This window comes from Xiphophorus hellerii, chromosome 20, assembly GCF_003331165.1.
Source record: "Xiphophorus hellerii strain 12219 chromosome 20, Xiphophorus_hellerii-4.1, whole genome shotgun sequence".
NCBI classification, from domain to species: domain Eukaryota; kingdom Metazoa; phylum Chordata; class Actinopteri; order Cyprinodontiformes; family Poeciliidae; genus Xiphophorus; species Xiphophorus hellerii.
The window spans coordinates 13,426,035-13,445,544 of NC_045691.1; the positions used below are offsets into that span (position 1 = coordinate 13,426,035).

At 41.5% G+C, this 19,510-nt stretch overlaps 1 protein-coding gene across 2 annotated transcripts in view; it reads right to left on the minus strand.

Annotated features, from left to right (window-relative positions):
- Positions 1–19,510, minus strand: part of pax7a (paired box 7a) — a 59,335-nt gene that overhangs the window by 11,795 nt on the left and 28,030 nt on the right. For both annotated transcript variants that reach the window (XM_032549784.1, XM_032549783.1), the window contains exons 6-7: positions 9,870–10,035; positions 8,117–8,313 (exon numbers count right to left, since the gene is read on the minus strand). In XM_032549784.1, coding sequence (XP_032405675.1) covers positions 8,117–8,313; positions 9,870–10,035 — 363 coding nt within the window. The remainder of the gene's footprint in view (positions 1–8,116; positions 8,314–9,869; positions 10,036–19,510) is intronic.

The following is a 19,510-nucleotide window of genomic DNA, read 5'->3' on the forward strand; positions in this document are numbered from 1 at the left end:
GCCGCGACACATTAATAAAAACTGAAAAGTGTCCTCAAACGGTTGCAGCACAGGACGAAGAGGTAGAGGGGAGGAAGGGTGGAGGATGTGGTGCTGCAGGGAGAGAAATAGGGCTTTGAAGAATGTATTGCATATGGAGGGAGGGGGTAGAGACCGGAGGGGAGGGGGTGCTAATTGTGTTCAATTAAGTGGCTGATTGGCAGTGACAGAATCTGGGCATTGACAAGTCAGGCACAGATGGGGACGATTAGCGGGCATTGAAACAAGCTGTCACTCCTCACAACGTGTTATCCACTCCGCGCCTCCGTCTCTTCTATCTGAGCTGTTTATGCAACACAAAAGACGCCTAAATGAGTGGAAATGAAACATAATTCATATTTATGTTAGGCCTGTCCACACTTCTTCTCGTCTCTTCTTTGCAAATTACTATCAAGCTGAATCCGCTCGAGTCCACGTTTGGTCATGTTCGCCTCATTGTTGAAGAAAGCCCAGCTGTTGGAGCCGCAGGACGCCCCCCTCTCCCCCTCCCTCCTAAACGTCCCCCAGTCTGAGCTATAAACCCGGCCCCGCGCTAACCAGAGGTTAATATGCCGTCTATTGGACTGCAATTGGAGAACGTGTGGGGAGCAATCCTCTATTCTCTGCTAGTGATATGCTTGAGTAACTATGGGATGGATTCAGCCATTGGGAACAAGAGACACCCCTCCTCCCTCCTCTCCCACTTCCTCTCCCTCTCTCTGCACACACATGCAGACTCCAACTCTTCAGCACCTCGCGCCGACGCCTCTTTCTAAATTAAACGGCAAATTTTCTGATTCCAGGAGAGTGGTTTCAGCGAAGCGGGGCCAGTGTGTGCGCGCAGAGAGAAAGAGAAAGAGAAAGAGAGAGAGGGAGAGAGAGGAGCTCCAGTAGAAAGGCGAGGTGGACTGAGGGAGTGAGGGAGGAGGAGCAGGAGCAGAGGAGGTTGTTTGCTGAAAACAGCAGGGGCCAGGTCTAGTGAAAAATGTCAGGTCAAATTGTTCTTGACAGTGTTAATATCTGCACCTCATAGCCATAATTACATGTAAATAAATAGTGAAATAGCTCTCAGCTGGAGACTGAGAGGGGAAAGCTGCTGCATGTGACAACCAGCTGAGGACCCTCCAACCTCCATGTTTTCTCATCGTACTGTCAGGAAGGGGAGACGAAGAGAGACAATTCAAATGAAGCTCAATGTCAATAATGACGCTCCTGGGCTTGTTTTGTTTTTATTTCTTATTTCTGTGCTGAAAACACAGAGATGAACCGATGAGAGACAGAGACAGAAGGGGAGAAGCGACAGAATGGCTGAGAGACGAAGTCGGAGACTATTAATCACAGCTATGCACCTGTCAGAGTGGCATCTGGAACTAACAGGAACCACATGCAGCCGGACAACATCCCAAACGTTGGCTGCTCACTGCAGGTTCCTACCCAGCTGCCCCAGACCCGCTGCACCCCGACCCCAATCACTCAACAGTTTCCCTCCATTATCATTATCATCATTATTATTATTATTAGAGATGCATAAGTCCATCGACTAGAAAGAGTAATCAAAAAATCTGATTTTTGGATCAAAAGTAAGAACACCCACTAATTTCTGTCCATCAGAAATAGCTTTTTTTTAGTTTCTAACATTATAAAATGGTTAGGGCAGATGTTTGAGGTAATAAATGATAATGCTGTAGTTCCTTCATTTTCTGTTGAACTCAAATACTGCCTATATCCAGGAACCTGTCGTTTATATATGTTTTCTCTTTTATGTGTTTTGGTCCTTAGGAATGAAAATGGATGGAAATGTCTGGCTTCAAAGTGCACCAGAAATTGGTATCAGTCAGGAAAAGCCTGATCAGTGCATTTTTATTTCTTACTAATAAAAAGCTTCAAAATCAAGAACACATCAACCAACGGCTTGCACACTGAAGCATTTTTAATGTAATTTAATAAACATCAGTTCACATTTAGGGAGCCATATATGGTACTGATCTTAATAGTCTTTTTGAGTTAAATTACAATCTCTGAAAAAAAATGTGCAGCATTTTTTTTTTCTTTTGTCCATCATATTGCTTAGAATAATAAACTAAAATCGGTTGAAATCAGAATCGGTAGATCACAGAATAGAGAAAATGATTCTCTATTCTGAACGGAAACGGAAACGATTTACAGCCAGAACAGGTCTGTGGGTGCATTTAGAACTGTTTTTTTCCATTCCAAGATTGCATCAAAACGATAGCGGATATTTTTTTTCTCTTTTAATAGGGGTCTGTAAAAAAGAAACATTAAAATAAGTTAAAATCAAAGATGGCAGATCACAGTCGAAAGAAAGATGGGAATATGAAAAGCAAAAGCTTTATTTATGCCTCTAATTATTTTTCCTATTCAATAAATGCATCAAAACTAAGAACAATTTCTATTTTTCATCTTAAATGCATTCAACAGCAACATTTATTTCACATTTACTTCTCTTTAAATCAGAGAAAGTTCAGGGGCAAATGCTTTGCATAATATCATAATTTCCTTAGTTTCTGTTGGATTCAAAACTATGAGCTATATATCAAAGAAAATGTAGCACAGTTTTTCTTTTATGTGTTATTGTGAGAAGGGAAAAAAATGGGTTCAAATTGGAAGACAGGCTTCAGAGAAAAATGGGAATAGATATCGGCCACGAGAAGTCTGATCGGTGCATCTCTTCTTACTATTATTATGCAGAGTGTGTAAGGCCTGGATATCTCCACTATGTATTCCTGTGTGTAATAAGTGGTTTTAGATACGATCGGCGTCTGTGTGCGTCTCTACTTTAATAAAAGCAGTTGCACTCTCCACCTCATAGGCATCTCAGCTGCGTGGGACACACCGCATGTGAATCAGCCTCAGTCATTTTCCTCCTTAAATCCCCATCTTCCAGGATTTACTGAAATTCATATTGGCTGCCTCTGCAAGATAAATGTAAATCACATTCCCTTATATTTACTATTTATCAGGATGCAGCAGCTCACTTTCAGCGGGAAATATCTCTCACCCGCACACAAACACCCTTGCATTTAAATAGCATTTTTATTGTCCGCCGTAGCCTTTCATCTGGGCGCGGGGAGAAGAGCTGCCTCTCCAGGGGAGAGAGCTGGAGAGCAAGGAGAGGAAGGCGGGGAGAGGAGAGGGAACGCGGAGCACCATTGGCAAGGAAGGCATAGCTGGATGACAGAACGCCAAGTGGAGGGGAAGCAAGGTTGGTAGGTGAGAAAAATAGATTATGAATGCACCAAGCGCCAAGTAGAAATATTTTGGAATGAACATGAAAATGGCAGCGCTCAGGCTGCTCCTGAGACTCAAAAGATGGAGCAACAAATGGCTCAGGTGCAGCAGCGCTGCTACAGAAGAACCACAATGAAAGCTTTAATAGTGAGAAGTGGAATTATCAATCAACAACTTGCAAGTGGCAAATGCGAACCAATCGTGCAACAGAGCTGCGCTTCATGAAAAAGGAACATATGGTGGAAATATTTCCCCTGAGTTCGAAAGTGTTGCGAAACAGCAGCTAAAAAACACTAATAATCTGTTCAGAAACAGTATAGCCAGTGGATATGATTTGCAGCCCCTGGATTTTCTTGGCAACTGCCGACAGCAGGTCTGTTTTTTTAAAGCCTCTTACATCTTTTTTTATACTTGCCAAATTGAAACAGTATTTGTTTTAATGGGAGTTCTAATTAACCAGTATGTATTCCCCCACTTGCTCCGCGAGTGGCTGAGCTGTGAATGCAGGCTATGTGCTCATCCCCTTTGATTTGTTGTCAGTGGAGGCTGCCAGCTGACACAGTGCCCGGTGAGAGGCTTAATGCCCAAGTTTTAATAATGTGGGGGACTACATGAATCTCCCCCTCTCATTGGTATTCAGGTGCAGGATGTCTTGTTAGAAGTCAGGGAGGGAGGCGGAATGAAGCCAGAGCCCCGGATTGTTCTGTACATTCACTCCCTCCCCCCCCACTCTCCTTTTTTTTTTTTTTTTTTGGCAACAGCAGAGCTAGCTTCTTAAAAATAATTCATCCCATTTTTAAAAGAAGCGCCTGCACTAGCTAATGGAAGAGCTGCAGCACAGTTTGGAGTCTCCCCTGGCTTATCTCGCTCAGACAGTTGTGGGGAGTCGCTGGTGAGCATGGTGTCAGCGTGCGTGGTACGGTGCAGCGCCGCGCGGGCAGGCAGGCCTGGGGACACAGATCAAAGGGAGGCAGGGGTGAGAGCCGCTCTGCCTCTGATCCCGTGTACATGTGTGCGTGCGTGCGTGTGCGTGTTTGTGTGTGTGTGTAGGCCCGGCCCACTCACACAGCCCAAAGGCCCTCCTCACACACATACACATCCTTGTCATTCCAAAACACACAACAGTTTCACAAAACTGCAAAACAGGAAAGAAAAGTTTCTCATAAAACTTTGTGAACTTCCTTTATCGGAATATCCACCGTACCTATCGAGTTAGCAGCTTCTCTCTTGCTCCATCATGCCTCTTTACAGGGAGAGAAGATAGCTGTGAACACCCCTCCATGGCATGCACTTTCCATTCTGCCACTGATGGCTGGTTATTGTGGCTCCTGCATGTTGTACACACGTCTTGGAGTGGTGCTACCAGCTCTACTTGCAGTTGTTTTTCTTTACATGTGGACAGATCAGAGATTTGGTGGCCAATTTCTAATCACCGGTTGTGTCTGAACGTTTTTATCTGCCAGTTAAGACAGTTATGATTTCAGCATTAATTGAAGCCCTAATAATCTTAACAACAAAATGCTCGGTGTAACACTAAACGTATATTTTCAAGAAATGTACAAAGCTTTCTTTCCTTGCATCACTTAAAAATACCACTACAAAAAAATCCACCAGATTCTGAGAGAGAAAGATCTGTAGAAATAAAATTCAACTTTAGTGAATTATAGATTGTCTACTGGTCACTTTGTACTTTTGCAGTTTTGGTTGTGAGGTAACTGAGTGGTTTTGCTTATGTATTTTTTAAGCACTTGAAAATAGACAAATACCACCACAATTTCACAGGACAATAAAAGGATAACAGGATACACATGTGAAACTGTCCTTTACATACTGTATTAGCGCTTAGCATGATTAGCATTATTAGCATGTCAGAATCCCAATATGTAAACTGTTTGTGCCCCCTGTAGAGTTAGTCAGTGAGATTTCCAAAGGATTGCCAACGTTTTCTAATCTGGAAAATTCTTTCTAGCCACAGAAAGTATTGGACTTTTTAAGATTATAAGCAGCCTGACACGTCTCTGTACAAAATAATATTTCCATTGTAGAAGGATTTGAGTCTTCTTCCTGGCTTGAAGTTTGTTGTCATCAGTATATCAGTAAAGTGGAGGAAAGTTGTGCTTACTGATTGGAATAAAAGACTTGATTTTCAGTTTCTAACAAATCTATGACTGACCTGAGCTGGTCAAGATGAAAATCGTCCGATTCCAAACACCCACCAGTTTGTCTGTAGTTTTTTTCCTCTTTTATCATGTGTTCCTATCATGGAGTAATTTATGTTTAGAATAGATGCTAAGGCAACAACAATTTGACAAGCGTCAAATTTTCCAACAATTACAATTGTTGGAAAACACGGTTTTCTAACAAAATGAGTAAAACCTGTTCAATTTCAGCTTTTATTCTCTCTTTTTTAAATAAATCAAAGCTTCATAGTGTCAATCACAGAGAGCATATAGTCTCTGACCTTTGTGTTCAGCTGAGCATGGCTGAAAAATACAGGGATGCCCGTCCTTCATGCCCCTGCTTTCTCCTTTTTCCAACACCTGCTGAGCCGCTAAATGAAACAAGACCAACAACAAAACACACTTCTGGTTTCATACCTTTCGCCCAGCCAGGCACAGCTTTGCTCTCACGATCCTTTAATATACTACCACCACCCGACCCCCACCCACGACCCCCGCCCCGCCCTCAACCAGCCAAACATGTTGTATACCCCACAATGACAGTGGCCGGTATGGAGTGTGGATAGCTTTTCTCCCACCGCCTATAATGGGCAAAAATGTGTGCTGTCGGGAAGGGTCATGGAATTGGGATGGACGCGGGCTCCTGTCGGGTCTGCCCAACGCTGCAGGATTCCATTACAGATTTGGCACCTCGCGACCGCAGCCCATTTACTTCGAATCACAGAATTTTTGTCAATCTTTACAGCAACTGCAAGGCCATCAGTGCCAGACACTTGAAGGAATGGCCTGCACATACCAATGCACAAGCATATCTCCTGCAAATAGACTTTGTCTGCAACTTACAATATCAGTTTCTCATTTCCATCCCCCCCCCCACCAATACACAAAGGGAGAAAAAAATAAATGGGTTTACAATAAAAATGTAGCTACTTCTGCTTTATGATTGACATTAGGTTAAATGTAAGAGAAAAAAGGGCATACAGTCAACCTTTTTATTGGGTTTATTGTTTGGGTTTTCAGTGTTTTGCTTTGTGGAGAGAGGAGGTCTGTCCAGCACAGCAGGAAGCTGCACCAGTGAGCGAACTCTGATTTTGCTATCAGCGGGAGCATCCATCTCCATGCTGGGACACTGATAGGAATGCCACACAGCAATCTGGATGCATTCAAATCATTTCACCTCAGTGCAGCACAAACATCATGCAGGAAAATGTGGAAAAAAAAACCTTGAACTTTGAGATATTTAAATAAACTTCCAGAAAAAAAAAACACACACAAATAAAGCGCATGTCAGTTGGCGCCTCTATCAATCACTTCTGATTGAGTAATTGAAAACGAAAAATCCGCTCTCTACAGCTGCCCAAATGCTCACGTCCTAATCCCCACTGTGACAGGAAATGTTTAATATCCCAACACATTCTTCCACCGCTCTGACGGGAGGGAGAGGAAAGCGACAGTGCACCCCATGCCAGCATTAGAGAGACCCATTAATAATAATAATAAAAAAAAGGGCTCCATGTTCCTGGTGTTTTTCTGCAGGTTTGCAGTGAGAGCATTAGCAGTTAAAACCCCTGTGCCACGATTAACAATCAAACACGCTGTGAGCCTCCATGTTATCCTCCGTCGCTCCAGCAGGAGAGAAAATCTCTTTTTTGTCACAAAATCCTTAATTCTTTCTTCTCTGAAGAAAGAGGGTAATACCAAGAATGTTTCCAATCTGCTTTGAGAAATATTTGAAGGAAGGAGAAAAAAAAAACTCCCCAATAAAACATGTGTGAACGACGGGGTAATTGTGGACAAATGCAGCATTGAAATTCATTTTCAACTCTTTACACACCATTTCAATCTTATTTTCTGCCTGTTAACCACATCTTGTTGGTGAGGGTGGGCAAGACTGGCCAGTGTTGATGGGTAATTGTGCGTAATTCACTCCGTAGACACGATTTGCATCAATACAAATCATTTTTCATTCTGTGCTACTTAAAGCTCAACCCTTACAAGAGGCAGTCGCATTTAAACGCTCATTAATGGAAGTGTCTAAAAGATGCTAACAACTAAAACCAAATGCTTTTCAGAAAACAACACACATAAATCTTTACTTTAAGGTCCAAGAAGTGGACAGAGTTGAATTTAGGTTCACTCTGCATATAAAGATGCCTGAAAATCATGCAGCACAAGACACAAGCGAAAAAAAATAAAAATCACACAAGGCACTGGAGTCTTCGAGCTGCAGACAATTACGTGAAGAAGATTATGGGTCCACATTTATAAGCTTTAGCTAATTATTTCATCTGCATGTGCTCTCTCTGCGCGGTGCAGGATTTAGATGTCCCAGGAAAGTAGAAAACCGCTGTTTGGAGCAGCTTGAGCACTTCTGGTTGCTATCAAGATGAATTTTAATTTGTTGATGTTAATCCAATTGTTTTACAAATGTAGCAATTTGGAGTAGCTAAAATAAATCCAGGGCTTTGGAAAGGCGAACATAAAAGCCCACACTGGCAGTTATTTTCGCTGAACATGCTGTTTCTGAATCTTAATTTCAGTGAAAAAAAAATGCAATTACATATCCTTAGCTGAGGGAGGAGGAGGAAAGCCGTGGAATAAAGAATGTTATCAACACCTATGAGAGAAGAAGACGTGGCATGAGGCCTTATAGGGCTGCTGGGTCTGACCTGTGGGGAGAGCCCGTTGCCAACAGGGTTCATGTGGTTGCTGGATGCGGATGGGCTCATGAACGTATCGGAGTAGCTGGAGAAGCTGTGTCGATTGGACGACAGGCCGTACGCGGAGCTGCTGTCGGCGCTCAGACCACCCTGGTGCATGGAAGACGGCGGCAGAGGCTGTGGTCTGTGCAATGTGCTGCTGCCCTCTGACATAAACAAAGAATATACACAACATTAATGTTCTGCACCGCAACAACAGGAATCTTTACAACAAAAGGCTCCAATTGAAGTGTAGAGTGGATTTATACTCTGATACCGCTAATTAAATTTCAATACTTTAATAAAAAGCAGCTTGAATTTGATATTGACATAAGAACAACTGTTCTGATGGCCTCAGGAGTTGTTGGGGAACGTTAGTGAACACAGCTGAGGACCAAAACAACTTACAGCTCAGAGAGGGAGAAAGTTATTGAGAAGTTAAGTTAAGTCATACATATTTATCTTAAGCCTACCAAGAAACTGGTGCCCACTAAGAACTAGCGTCTAGCATTTTGGGTAAGAAAAGCATTTATCAAAGAGGCAACCTGCTGACAGGATAACAAATGTTCTTGGTTTCCAAAAACTGTCATTCATGGGCCAGTAGTAAAAATAAAGTCTTTGTTGAAACAAAGCTCTTACAGGTGATGCTTAAAGTGTGCCACAAGTCATGCAGGATACACAGTAAAAGTCTAGAAGAAGGTTATCTGGTCAAGTGGAACCAAAACAAAAACTATCTCCACCCTGAAACGTGATGGAGGGGATGTTTTGAGAAGGATAACATGGTGAATGTAGCTTAACACAGGACAACTCTGGAAGTAAACCTCTTTGACGCTGCCTATGTAGGACACTGACCAGAATGATGAGCTACAATGGGAACAGTTTATATGAAATGCTAGGAAGTCCTAGTCAAAGTCCAGACATGAATACAATTGAGAAACTGTGGCAAGACTTGAAAAGTGCTGCTTACAGACGCTCTATCCAGTCTGACTGACTTGAGCTTATTTAGCAGAGACACAAAACCTCCAGCTTTAATTATAGCTAAAGATGATTCTAGGAAGAGAACCCACAAAGGCTAAATAAAAATACATTTCATTTTTCTATTTGCAAAATATTTTAAAAACAGCATATCAGTGTCCTTCCTCTTCACAATTATCTGCTACTTTGGTGGTTTGGTAAAGGCGGTCAGAAGGTTTGGTGGTGCTGCTGACTGTCATCTTTTTCAGGGCAGCTATGATGTAGCTTCCCACAATCAGCGTGTGAACGTGTGTGTGAATCACTGAATGTAGTGTGAAGCGCTTTGTAGTCCACTAAAGTGCTATACAAATACAGGCCATTTCCATTTAATTTGTGCTGGTAAATCACATAAAATCCTAATAAAATACACTAAATCCTGTGATCGTTGAAAGCATCTGACAGGCGTTTCCTGAATCATCTTTCGAAAGCAAATTTCTTAGTAAAAAGTGTAAAGCTTCCATGTGACCCTTGCTTGTAATGTAAGACTTGTCTCTTTCTCACTGTGACAAAGATGTGATTAGAAAGATAACAAGCTGCTGCATGCTTCTTATGTGCAGCACATGATTCATGCAACTTTATTAACATGTACATGAAAAATGGATGGCATACCACAAATAAATAGGACTAATGGAATATTTAGCAAAATTGAGTTAAAACCACCGGACAGAGCATTCTGTATGTTTTGGATGTTGGGCTGCGTCAGATTTACCCTGTGATAGCGTGGTGCTGGGGTAGCTGGTCTCCGGCAGCTGGTAGGTGGGTAAAGTTGGCATCCCCGTGGGCGGGAAACCGCCGGGAAGCAGGTGGTTGAAGGCTGCTAGCTGATTGGCGCCGGCCTGCTTGCGCCACCGAGCCCGTCTGTTGCTAAACCACACCTGCAAGTTGGATAAAAACACATAATTTCAAAAAGTAACTTCAGTTTCTCTTTAGTGTGTGTTAGCTTGACCTCTACGAGGGAGTTCTGCCACCTGTGATTAATCTGGTGAGAACAGTGGCACTGCTGCTGTTAGCTGACAGTCTGCAGCCCTTCTTGGGAGCTCAGTGGCCTATATGTGTTGTTCTTAAGTGGTTGTGATCTGTGTAAACAGGCAGCTCTAAGCTTCCTTCAGAGGGAAGAAGTCACTGAAAGGTCAGAGGCAGGCCATTAGTCTGCATCACACCCCTCTAGTAAGCTTGAAAAGCTAAAAGACATTTTGGTAAATGATGATGTTTTCCAGGATATAACTGTAAGGCGTATTTTTTGTTGTTTATTAAGTTGCAAGGTATATTTTAGGAGTAAAAAAAAAAAAAATTCAAGTAGAGCGGTAACAAAATGAGCAGCATTACCATGTCACTTCTCTGAAAGAAAGGGGAAGAAAATAGGGAGTCTTTAGAATGGCAAAGATTTACACATTTTAAAAAGGCTTCTGCTTCAACAAAACATGAATATAATCAGGCGCCTTTTGAAAAGAGCCAGCAACCTGTTCCATTTAGCCAAGACAAGGCTCGGGCTTCGCTGTGTGCTTGGGGTTGAAGGACATTGATCTATGCCTCGCACAGGCAATTCATCAGAGTTTAATACACTGTCAGTGCAGTTCATCTACTGTTGTGTTTCAAACGGCCAGCGCTATTGTGAGAGCACATGAAAGAGGGGGACAAAAGGCCCTCCGTACGCCAGCGAGAACAGTGGACACAAAGAGGGGGCGTCCCTTTTAAACAGGTCTTAAAGAGGGACACTTTCAAGGCGACTTACACAGAGACGTACTCTGCATTTTGAGGGCCCGCCTCTTTTTTGTGTGCACAAACATACATATAAACTCGTATGGGCCTACAAGGGATCTCAGCCTTGCAGAGATCTTAATTCGAATGTGGTTCTTTTTCTATGCAGTTGTTTCTTCCACAAAGACTTTTCGCTTTTAACTCAGTTTGCAAGGGAGGAAATAAGATACAACAGGCAGCGACTGTGTCAGCTTTTCAGAAAAGGACAAATCTTGGGGTGTACAAGTGGAAAACCAACAGGAAATCTTTATCTAAAGCGCGACTGCTTCTAAAGGCTGAGTCTGAATCTCTTCAGTCGGCTATTACAAAACAAACGCGAGGTGTAGCTCGGGGAAATTTTTCCTATTGGGATGTAGTGGAGCGTGCTCTGAGGTTTGAACTGAGCACCGACTGGGCCAGACAAGCAGCTGCCTGGCTCAAGGGAGGGAGGGGGCGCACAGTTGGGGGTAGGGGTAGTGGGAGGTGCACCCCCTTCCCTCCACACACTCCCGATCACCCCACCCGGCAGTGCCACTTCACCTTCGACCTCATCCACTCACAACACTCCTTCTTTCATGCTCACTTTAACTTCCTTCCTTCTTTTGTCATCCAAGCTCAGGAAGCCGGTGCTTCATCATGGCGGACACAAAAACACCTGAATGTTAAAGTTAAGTTTCTCTTTCACTACTTTCTTTAACTCATTGTTTCCATTTTCAGTTTCGGCTTCACCTTAAAAGATTTATTCAGCCATATGCTGTGTTTGTTTTGATATCCTGCTAAATTGTACTTTTACTTCCTTCTTCTGTATCTATATTTGGTTTGGATCTTCTTTTTTTTCACAAAACAATATATTTGTTTAGTGAAAACAAATATATGCACACATTTCACTCTCTGACCAAGACTAGAAGAATGTGCCTACTCTATGACTTTAAATTAATTGATCATTTTATTCCACAGAAGATTTTGGGAACATCAAGACATGCATTGTTTATGAAGTTATCTGATGAAGGAGATGTTCATTTAGATGCATGTCAATAGATGTCAAAGTAGTCACTGGAGTGCCTTATATCACAACTTAGAGCTCAGTAAGCTTTTGAAATGATCTATAACAAATTCATGATCAGGCACAACATGTAGAGTGTTACATTTTGAATACAATACTCATATTTTGAATACGGTACTCATATTCTCTCTTAGATCTTGAACTAGATGCCTGTGAAATATATAATATCTAGTGTCTGGACTTGTTTCTTCTTTGAAGCTTAACCGATATGATTTGTTTTAAGTAGAAACTAATTTGTCCTGATGAATTTTCAAACTTATCCTCTGTGTGTGATCTAGGAAACACACTGATCAGAATCAAATGGTGGAAATACTAGTCAGCTTATCTCACAAGATTACATCATGTACTTGTTACATCTCAGTTCTGAGTCAAAGTAAGGAACCCAGACAGAAGTTACAAAACAGTCTTAGAAGGAGTCTTCCTTGCTATTGTTTTTTTTAGGGTTGGTGGTGGTCAAGCTGATGGACAACAGGTAAACTCCTGTGGAGTTAAGACCTCCTTTTTTCTTTGTCAAATTTCTCCCTTAGACTTGTTAAAGAACTCCAGTTATGCAGAGAACCTGTATGTTTAACTTTTAAAGAGGAAAAGTGATAAAGTTTTTTATATATTTAGACTTTATGAGCTGTTATTACTCTGAATACTCATTCTTGAATAATTCATTTGACTTTCTCTTTAAGTAGTCACCAGATTTAATGTTTTGGGTGTTTTATGTTTAGTTGATACTGTAACTTAGAAACTATTTTTTTCCCCCATAAAATATCTAAATCTCATTTATGTCCGGATGAAATTCGGCAATAAGATGGTTCTCTAATGAAGAAAAATATTCACACCTTAGCATTTCTTTTTAACATTTCTTCAGGCTAATAATTTTATACACACATGTAGCTCAATAAAAACATTATCCATTACTGCAAATGGTTTGCTTTAGGGTGCAAAAGTGAAGTAGGAAGAGATATCATTGCAACATTACTGTGAAAAAAGACCTAGTGTAACACCTCTGTCGAGTAAGGATGCACAAACAGGACATGCAGTGCATCCAGTCTAATATAAGGAGGAAAAGAGGGAACCATAAGGCACAAAGTGGCTTTCTCCAACAGTCATCAGACTCTTAGCACAAACAGGGATAAACAAGCACTTGAGTGGGGCTGCACATGTGCCCATACCCTATCACCAGCATGCATATATTACCAGCCCAGTCTTCTTGTACATGCACACATCGACTCTAGCACAGACTACGACACACAGCCCGAAGCTGAGGATTTGAGGCTGTGTGCTCTGGAACCTGATCACAAAGTCACCTTGGAACAGAAATTCTCCTCGACTCTCCCCAATCCGGTTTAATTCTCTGCAGAAACACAGACAGCTGCAGAGCTTCTTCATTGTTACCCTCGTTTACCTATGAGTGCGTGGCCTGAATTCACTCACAGAATACACTTCTGTCTCATTTTCACTGACTATAAGGTCTCCCAGTATATAGGGCACGTGGACAGGTCTGTATTGTTGGATTGTGGTGGAGAACGTTATTTAGACCCATTTAAGTTAAAGGGACATCATCAAGAGTCAAGTTTAACCCGGGAAGGAAGAACAAAGAATAAAGTAGAACAATTGAGCTGCAGCTGTGAATCAGGAAAAGTGTGTGCAAAAGTGTTTCTCTTCCAGAGATATTATGGCTCTCTTGGTTTCTTCAAGCAATGTTTAAAACCTAGAGAGCCAATTTTTCCTCTAAGTAACATCTACAGTCAAATTTATTCCAAATATTTTTTTCACCAATGTTGTCACTGTTGTGAAAAAGCACTATTATTTTGTCTTTCTCATTTCTTATAGGTTAAAAGCCCCTGTGGACGACCAAAGAGCCACAACATGTGGCTCACATGCTGAGTGTTGGAGATCTCTGGTTTAGTTGGACGCCTTCCAGTTTCACAGTTTAGTTTCACTTCACAGATATGAACTTGTTCGTGTCGGTCTGTCACATAAAATTCTTGGAGTTTTGTGGTTTTAACCTGAAGTTCAAGAGATATGAATAGTTTTGCAAGGCAGGGTGTATGCAAACTTTAAGCCTACAATCTGATAGAATGTAAAATATTAAATGCAGTGATGAAATCTGAGTCTGTGGTTTCTGGTACACTCCACATTGCTTCATCTCTGTTAATCTTCCTTTCCGTGTTAGTCAAAAGAACTGATTTTGAGAGATTAAATTCCTTTTTATCCTGGCTGATCAATGATAGTGGGCACTCATGCCAACATTGTAAAGCCATGACAGTGCACCACAGAGACCAAAAAATAAAAAATCCACTATGTGTTGCTTCTCTTAAACAGGATCATTTACATTTGAGAATTGCCTGTTTACACAATCCTCCATGAATTCTTTTCCCAAAGACAAGTCTTGAATATGTGACGCCTTTCAAGAGCCAATTTGCAACATTCGGCAGATGAATACCAGGAGCCGACAGATAATGACAAAACAAAATGTGCTGCTGACTTCATACCCATAAAAACGCAGAAGAGGTGATGCAACTGGCTTCAACAACACACCAAATCCTCTTCTGCCTCATACCACGCAATACCCCCCCCTTTACCCATGCCTCACACGTCCTCCTCCTCTTTCCCTTTCCTCTTTCTTCCCCTCTGATTCCCTCCCTGCTTGCCTTCCAGACTGGCACTATGCTAATTAAAGTAGCTAGGAGTGTGAATTTGTGAGGAGAGTGGGATTAGCTTGATAAGTATCAGGAGTACAGAAGCACTGTACCAAAGTCATTTAAATTCTAATAATAAGAAAGTGTTAGAACATTCACTCTGATGCATTGCAACAATTTCCTCCCGACAATCTACACAAATCCTATTTATTCCTTTATGAGAAGTAAACCCGCACTGGCGGGAATACAGTTGCCTGTTGGGTTTGGTTGCTACCACTCGGCGCTATTGGGATTTTTTTCCTTCACAGTACTGAAACTTGACTGATAGCACAACCATGAGGAAATATAAACATGGAATACCTTACATTTCCACTAACCTGCTTAAAACCACCTGCATGAGGCTAAACTCAGCTTTAAATGTATTTTACACCCAGCTAAAGATGCTAGCACACAGCCACTTATAGGCCTTTTCTGTGTGCTCTCATTCAGAGCAGCGCAAGCCACAGATAAAGAAAGAAACTTTTTACCAAATTGATTTGCATGCTTCATAAAAAGCAGTGCTTATGCCTTATTAGATTCCACTAACTATAATAGCTACACGGAGGATGTTTATTGGTAATGAAAGAGGACCTATGTGACAGATTTGGTAAAGCGAGCCGGCAGCAGCATGCTGAGATGATGAGCTCCGGTCGAGAAGCAGGAGTCTGTCTCTTAAAAACTTCAGCCTAAATGGGAGGGAAATGCAATTTGCCTCATGTGTAAGAGCTGATTTACAGCGACCTGCTGTCCATTGCCTGCACATCTCTCCCCCTGCGCGATGCTTCCCCACCTGATCCACCACTCAGCAGCACTCTTGTGAAATGGCTTTGTTGCCTGGTCTTGTTAAAACTGAGGGGTTATCAGATGGAAAGTAGCAGAGCACACTGCAATCGCGGTGGATACAGAGAAGGTAGACTTGGCAGCGTCCCCTCCTACAGAGACAGTCTGGAACTAATTGCTGAGAGATATGGATCACATCCCACAATTTGTCAGCCAGGGTGATAAAACCATTGCACGGTTTGTGGTGGTAAAGGAGCACCGGGAAGTTCTCTGAAAAGGGGCAGCGGGTTCTGATCAAGATAGATGCTGAGAGGGTCTTAAAATGGCAGACGAGGGCAGACGCCAGGCAGTTAGCTCTATTTATGAGTTTATGTTGTGAGTCAGCGCTAAGCCAAACACTCATCACTCATATGATGATCCAGCTTTTAATTTTACAGCTCTGCTTTGACTGGCGGCCTTGTTTACAGAGGTGTTAGACTCACAGTTTACCTCTGCACCCGACCCAAAAACTGCTTTCCACATTATTGTCATCTTAAAAGACAAACAGATAACAGCGAACCATGACAGCTCTCACAAATCTGAGGATAAAATATGAGCGTGTGGGACCCCGGCACGGACCTCGGCCCGTAATTTCTCTCTCAGCCTCAAACTGCAGCAAGTTTCTGGATGACATCTGGAAGATGCGTCATTGCAGCTGTGCTGGAGGAGCTTTGCACTCTGGCCAAAGGGTCTCGTCTCCTGGCCTATGACAGGCCATTCAGGCACCAATGTAGCAGCCCAGCTGGTGGACATCTTCTCATGTACACTCACATTTCAGTAACAGTCTTTGACACTATCAGCTGTCCAAAGTGGTAAAAGGAGATGAATATGCATGTGTGTAATTCAGAATCAGTTTTTAAAAGCGGTGATGCATCTGGAGCAAAAGCTAGAAAAAACTATTAGGCTTTTCACAAAGTGATTTGACAATGTGTTCTTTGAAGCATGCAGACTGCGGCACCACTGTTGGCACTATTTATTTTAGCCATCAGTACCCTTTTCTCCATAACCTTCTCAGAAAATTAAGTTTGAGTTGACCTTTTGAGACTTTCAAAGCCTCAAAGAATTAGATTATGAGGAAAACAGCATTAACAAATTACAGCCGCGGCTCAAATTCCTCAGGTTTTCACATGACATCATTTAAGTCGATTATCCAAATGCAAAGAGACAGAAGTAACTCCGGTGGCATTCTTCTTCCGTACTTCTCACACTCTGCTCCACGATTATTTGTGGTTCCATAAACACTCAGGCGTTAATGGAAGAAAGAAATCTTTTAAATGACGTGTCACAGTCCTCAATGATGACTGAAGAACAGAACCAGCCCAAGGATATATATGGTTCTAAATAAAATTAGATTTGTGGACCTTATATGTGCTATAATGGTACCAGTATAAAAAAATGAACAATAAAAAAACCAAACTTTTTATGAACAACACTATTTGTCAGAAAACAAGGGTTGCACACTCTAATCATACCTCCTCATAGTAAAACATGGAGGTGGCTGCATCATGTCACTGGTGACAGACAAGCAGTTTATGCTCCATTTTACACTTTATGTTGTTTGGGACCCTAAGCATATTTTTGAGGCCATTCATCCAACAACAAACCCCACAACTCATATTCCTGTTAATTAATCCTTGTTTACCAACGATTATTCATTATACACATTTAATGTTACAGTTTTAACTAGAGGGAAAGTTAGTCACACAATAGCTAGATGTGTGTTGCTTGACTCACATTCATTTCTTATGATGTTCTTTGTTCCTGTGGCTTTTAGAAGATTGGATGATCATGGATCTTCTTCTTGTTCTTTGAATCCAGATCAACCAAAATCAAAGCCAACCATTTTTTCTGATGTTGACCAAGTTTTATACCATTTCTCCTTTACATAGGAAGGTCTTTGCATTCTGAATAAATTAAATCACATTTATTTTGAATGTAGAGCTTCAACTTTTGTTTTCTCCATTGATTTGTCACTTGTACATGTAATATTTACACTAGATAACTTGTCTTCTGAGGGTCCTAAGCTTTTGCTTAGTTTTCTTGTGCCGGCTCTAATGAAGAATAATAATTGAATACATTTGTTAAATATATGATAATATACTGTATAAAACAAGAAACAAATTGATTAAGTTTGCTTCTACTGTAGAAATATCATGATTGCTTTAATCCCTGAAGATGAAATGCAAAACTGAAATGAACTTTTTAAGACAATGTAGGGTAATATTTACATTAAAATCTCAGCTGAAGCTCTTAGTTCTCCAGCACTTGACATACTGCACTCCTTTACTCAGACATACTGGATACCCGTGCATGTTGGGGGGTTTTGAAGATGGACAGTGACATGTGTGGAATCAGTTACCAACTCTGCGTGTTTGTGGTGTGATGAACAGTTAGCATGCGGTGAGGAGTTTGGGCCGTTTCAGAGTGAGTGTGAACCACTGGGGTAAGAGGAGAGGGGTGCCCCAGACTTTTTTTTTTCTCCAGCAGTTGATTGATTAATGTTGTTGTCGGGGCATGGGGTCCCCAGAGAGGATGAAGAACTCTGTGTGATATGTGGAGGATTTTACAAGCAGCGGCGAGCTTGAAAGTGGTGGGATGAGATCCTGGCCAAAGGCCGAAATGAGAAATCCATCAGGAATGCATTCCCTTTCGCTCCTCTCCTAGTTTCTGCTCCCTTCCCATCTTTAGAACAACAGCTGTTGCTGTAACTCTACTGTACACATCTTCCTTCAATCTTGCACTAAATTGTGGGGAGTTCAGGCTGTCAGAGTGGCCTCCTTAGTCTATGCCCTAGACTGTAGGGTGTGAAATAAGGAAGCGTTTCTGTCAAACTGCTTCAACATTAAGGATAATAGCATGATAAGAAGGAAAACATGTTCATGATGGATGAATGTATTACACTGTAGAAGTATTCATACCCCTTAAGATTTTTCACATTCTGTCAGGTTAGAATCACAAATTTTGATAAATTTTATTTAGATTTTATGTGATAGACTGACACAAAGTAGAGTACAGTATATTTGTAAACTAGAAGGAGGGTAATGTCTGAAACATTTGGGAAGCATTTGTATTCAGCCTTTTTTACTTTGACACCCATAAATAAAATCCAGAGTAGCAAATTACCTGAAGAATCAGTGTGTCTTTTAAACCCAATATGAGTACATCTGTACTATAAAAGCCTCAGAGCTTTTTGAGAGAACATTAATGAATAAAAATAATCATAACACTGAGAAATACAGTAGATAGGCCAGGGATAATATGTGGAAAGATTTAATGTACGGTTAGGTTGTAAGTCCCAAGCTTTAAAGATATTATAGAGCATTGTGCAATCCATGATATTAAAATAGAAAGACATCTCCAAGTGTCCCAAAACTGACAAGCCAGGCATGGAGAGCAATAATCAATGAATCAGCCAATAGGCCCCATGTAACTGTGAAGAAGCTGAAGAGCTCCAACAGCTCCGGTTGGAGACTGACAGGAAATCTAACCTTCATGAAGAAGTAGGAAGAACAAAGCTACTCATGAGTAAAATCTGCAAGAAGTCCCACATGAAGTTTGCCAAAAGCAATGCAGGAGACATAGTGTTCATTTAAAATACTGTAACACCGCACCATCTTACTGAGCAAACTGTTGCAATGGTGAAACACAGTGGTGGCAGCATCACCCTGAGTGATTATTTTCCCCTGCAGAAGGAGTGGCTGGTCACAACCTAAATATCAGAACTTTGTTTGTAAAAAAAACTGAATCCATTCCCCCTCACAATGTGCTACTTTGTTGGTTGCTTACATTGAATCCCAGTTAATTATGTTGAAATTTGTGGCTCTAATTTGAACTAAATGTGTAAAAATGTAAGGGGTAAGAACATTATGTTAAAGCAATGTGCAGACTCAAATTATAGAGAAAGGCAAGGCTTTTTCCTTGGTGACATTCAGTGTTTCTGCAGCATGTAGTCCTAAAGAGGCGTTGAAAGTTAGTGCACCCTTCTCACAAAGACATAGTCCCTGTAAAAATAAAAGAATGGCTAATCTTTGCTTCGTCTTTGCTTCAGCTAAGGTTAAA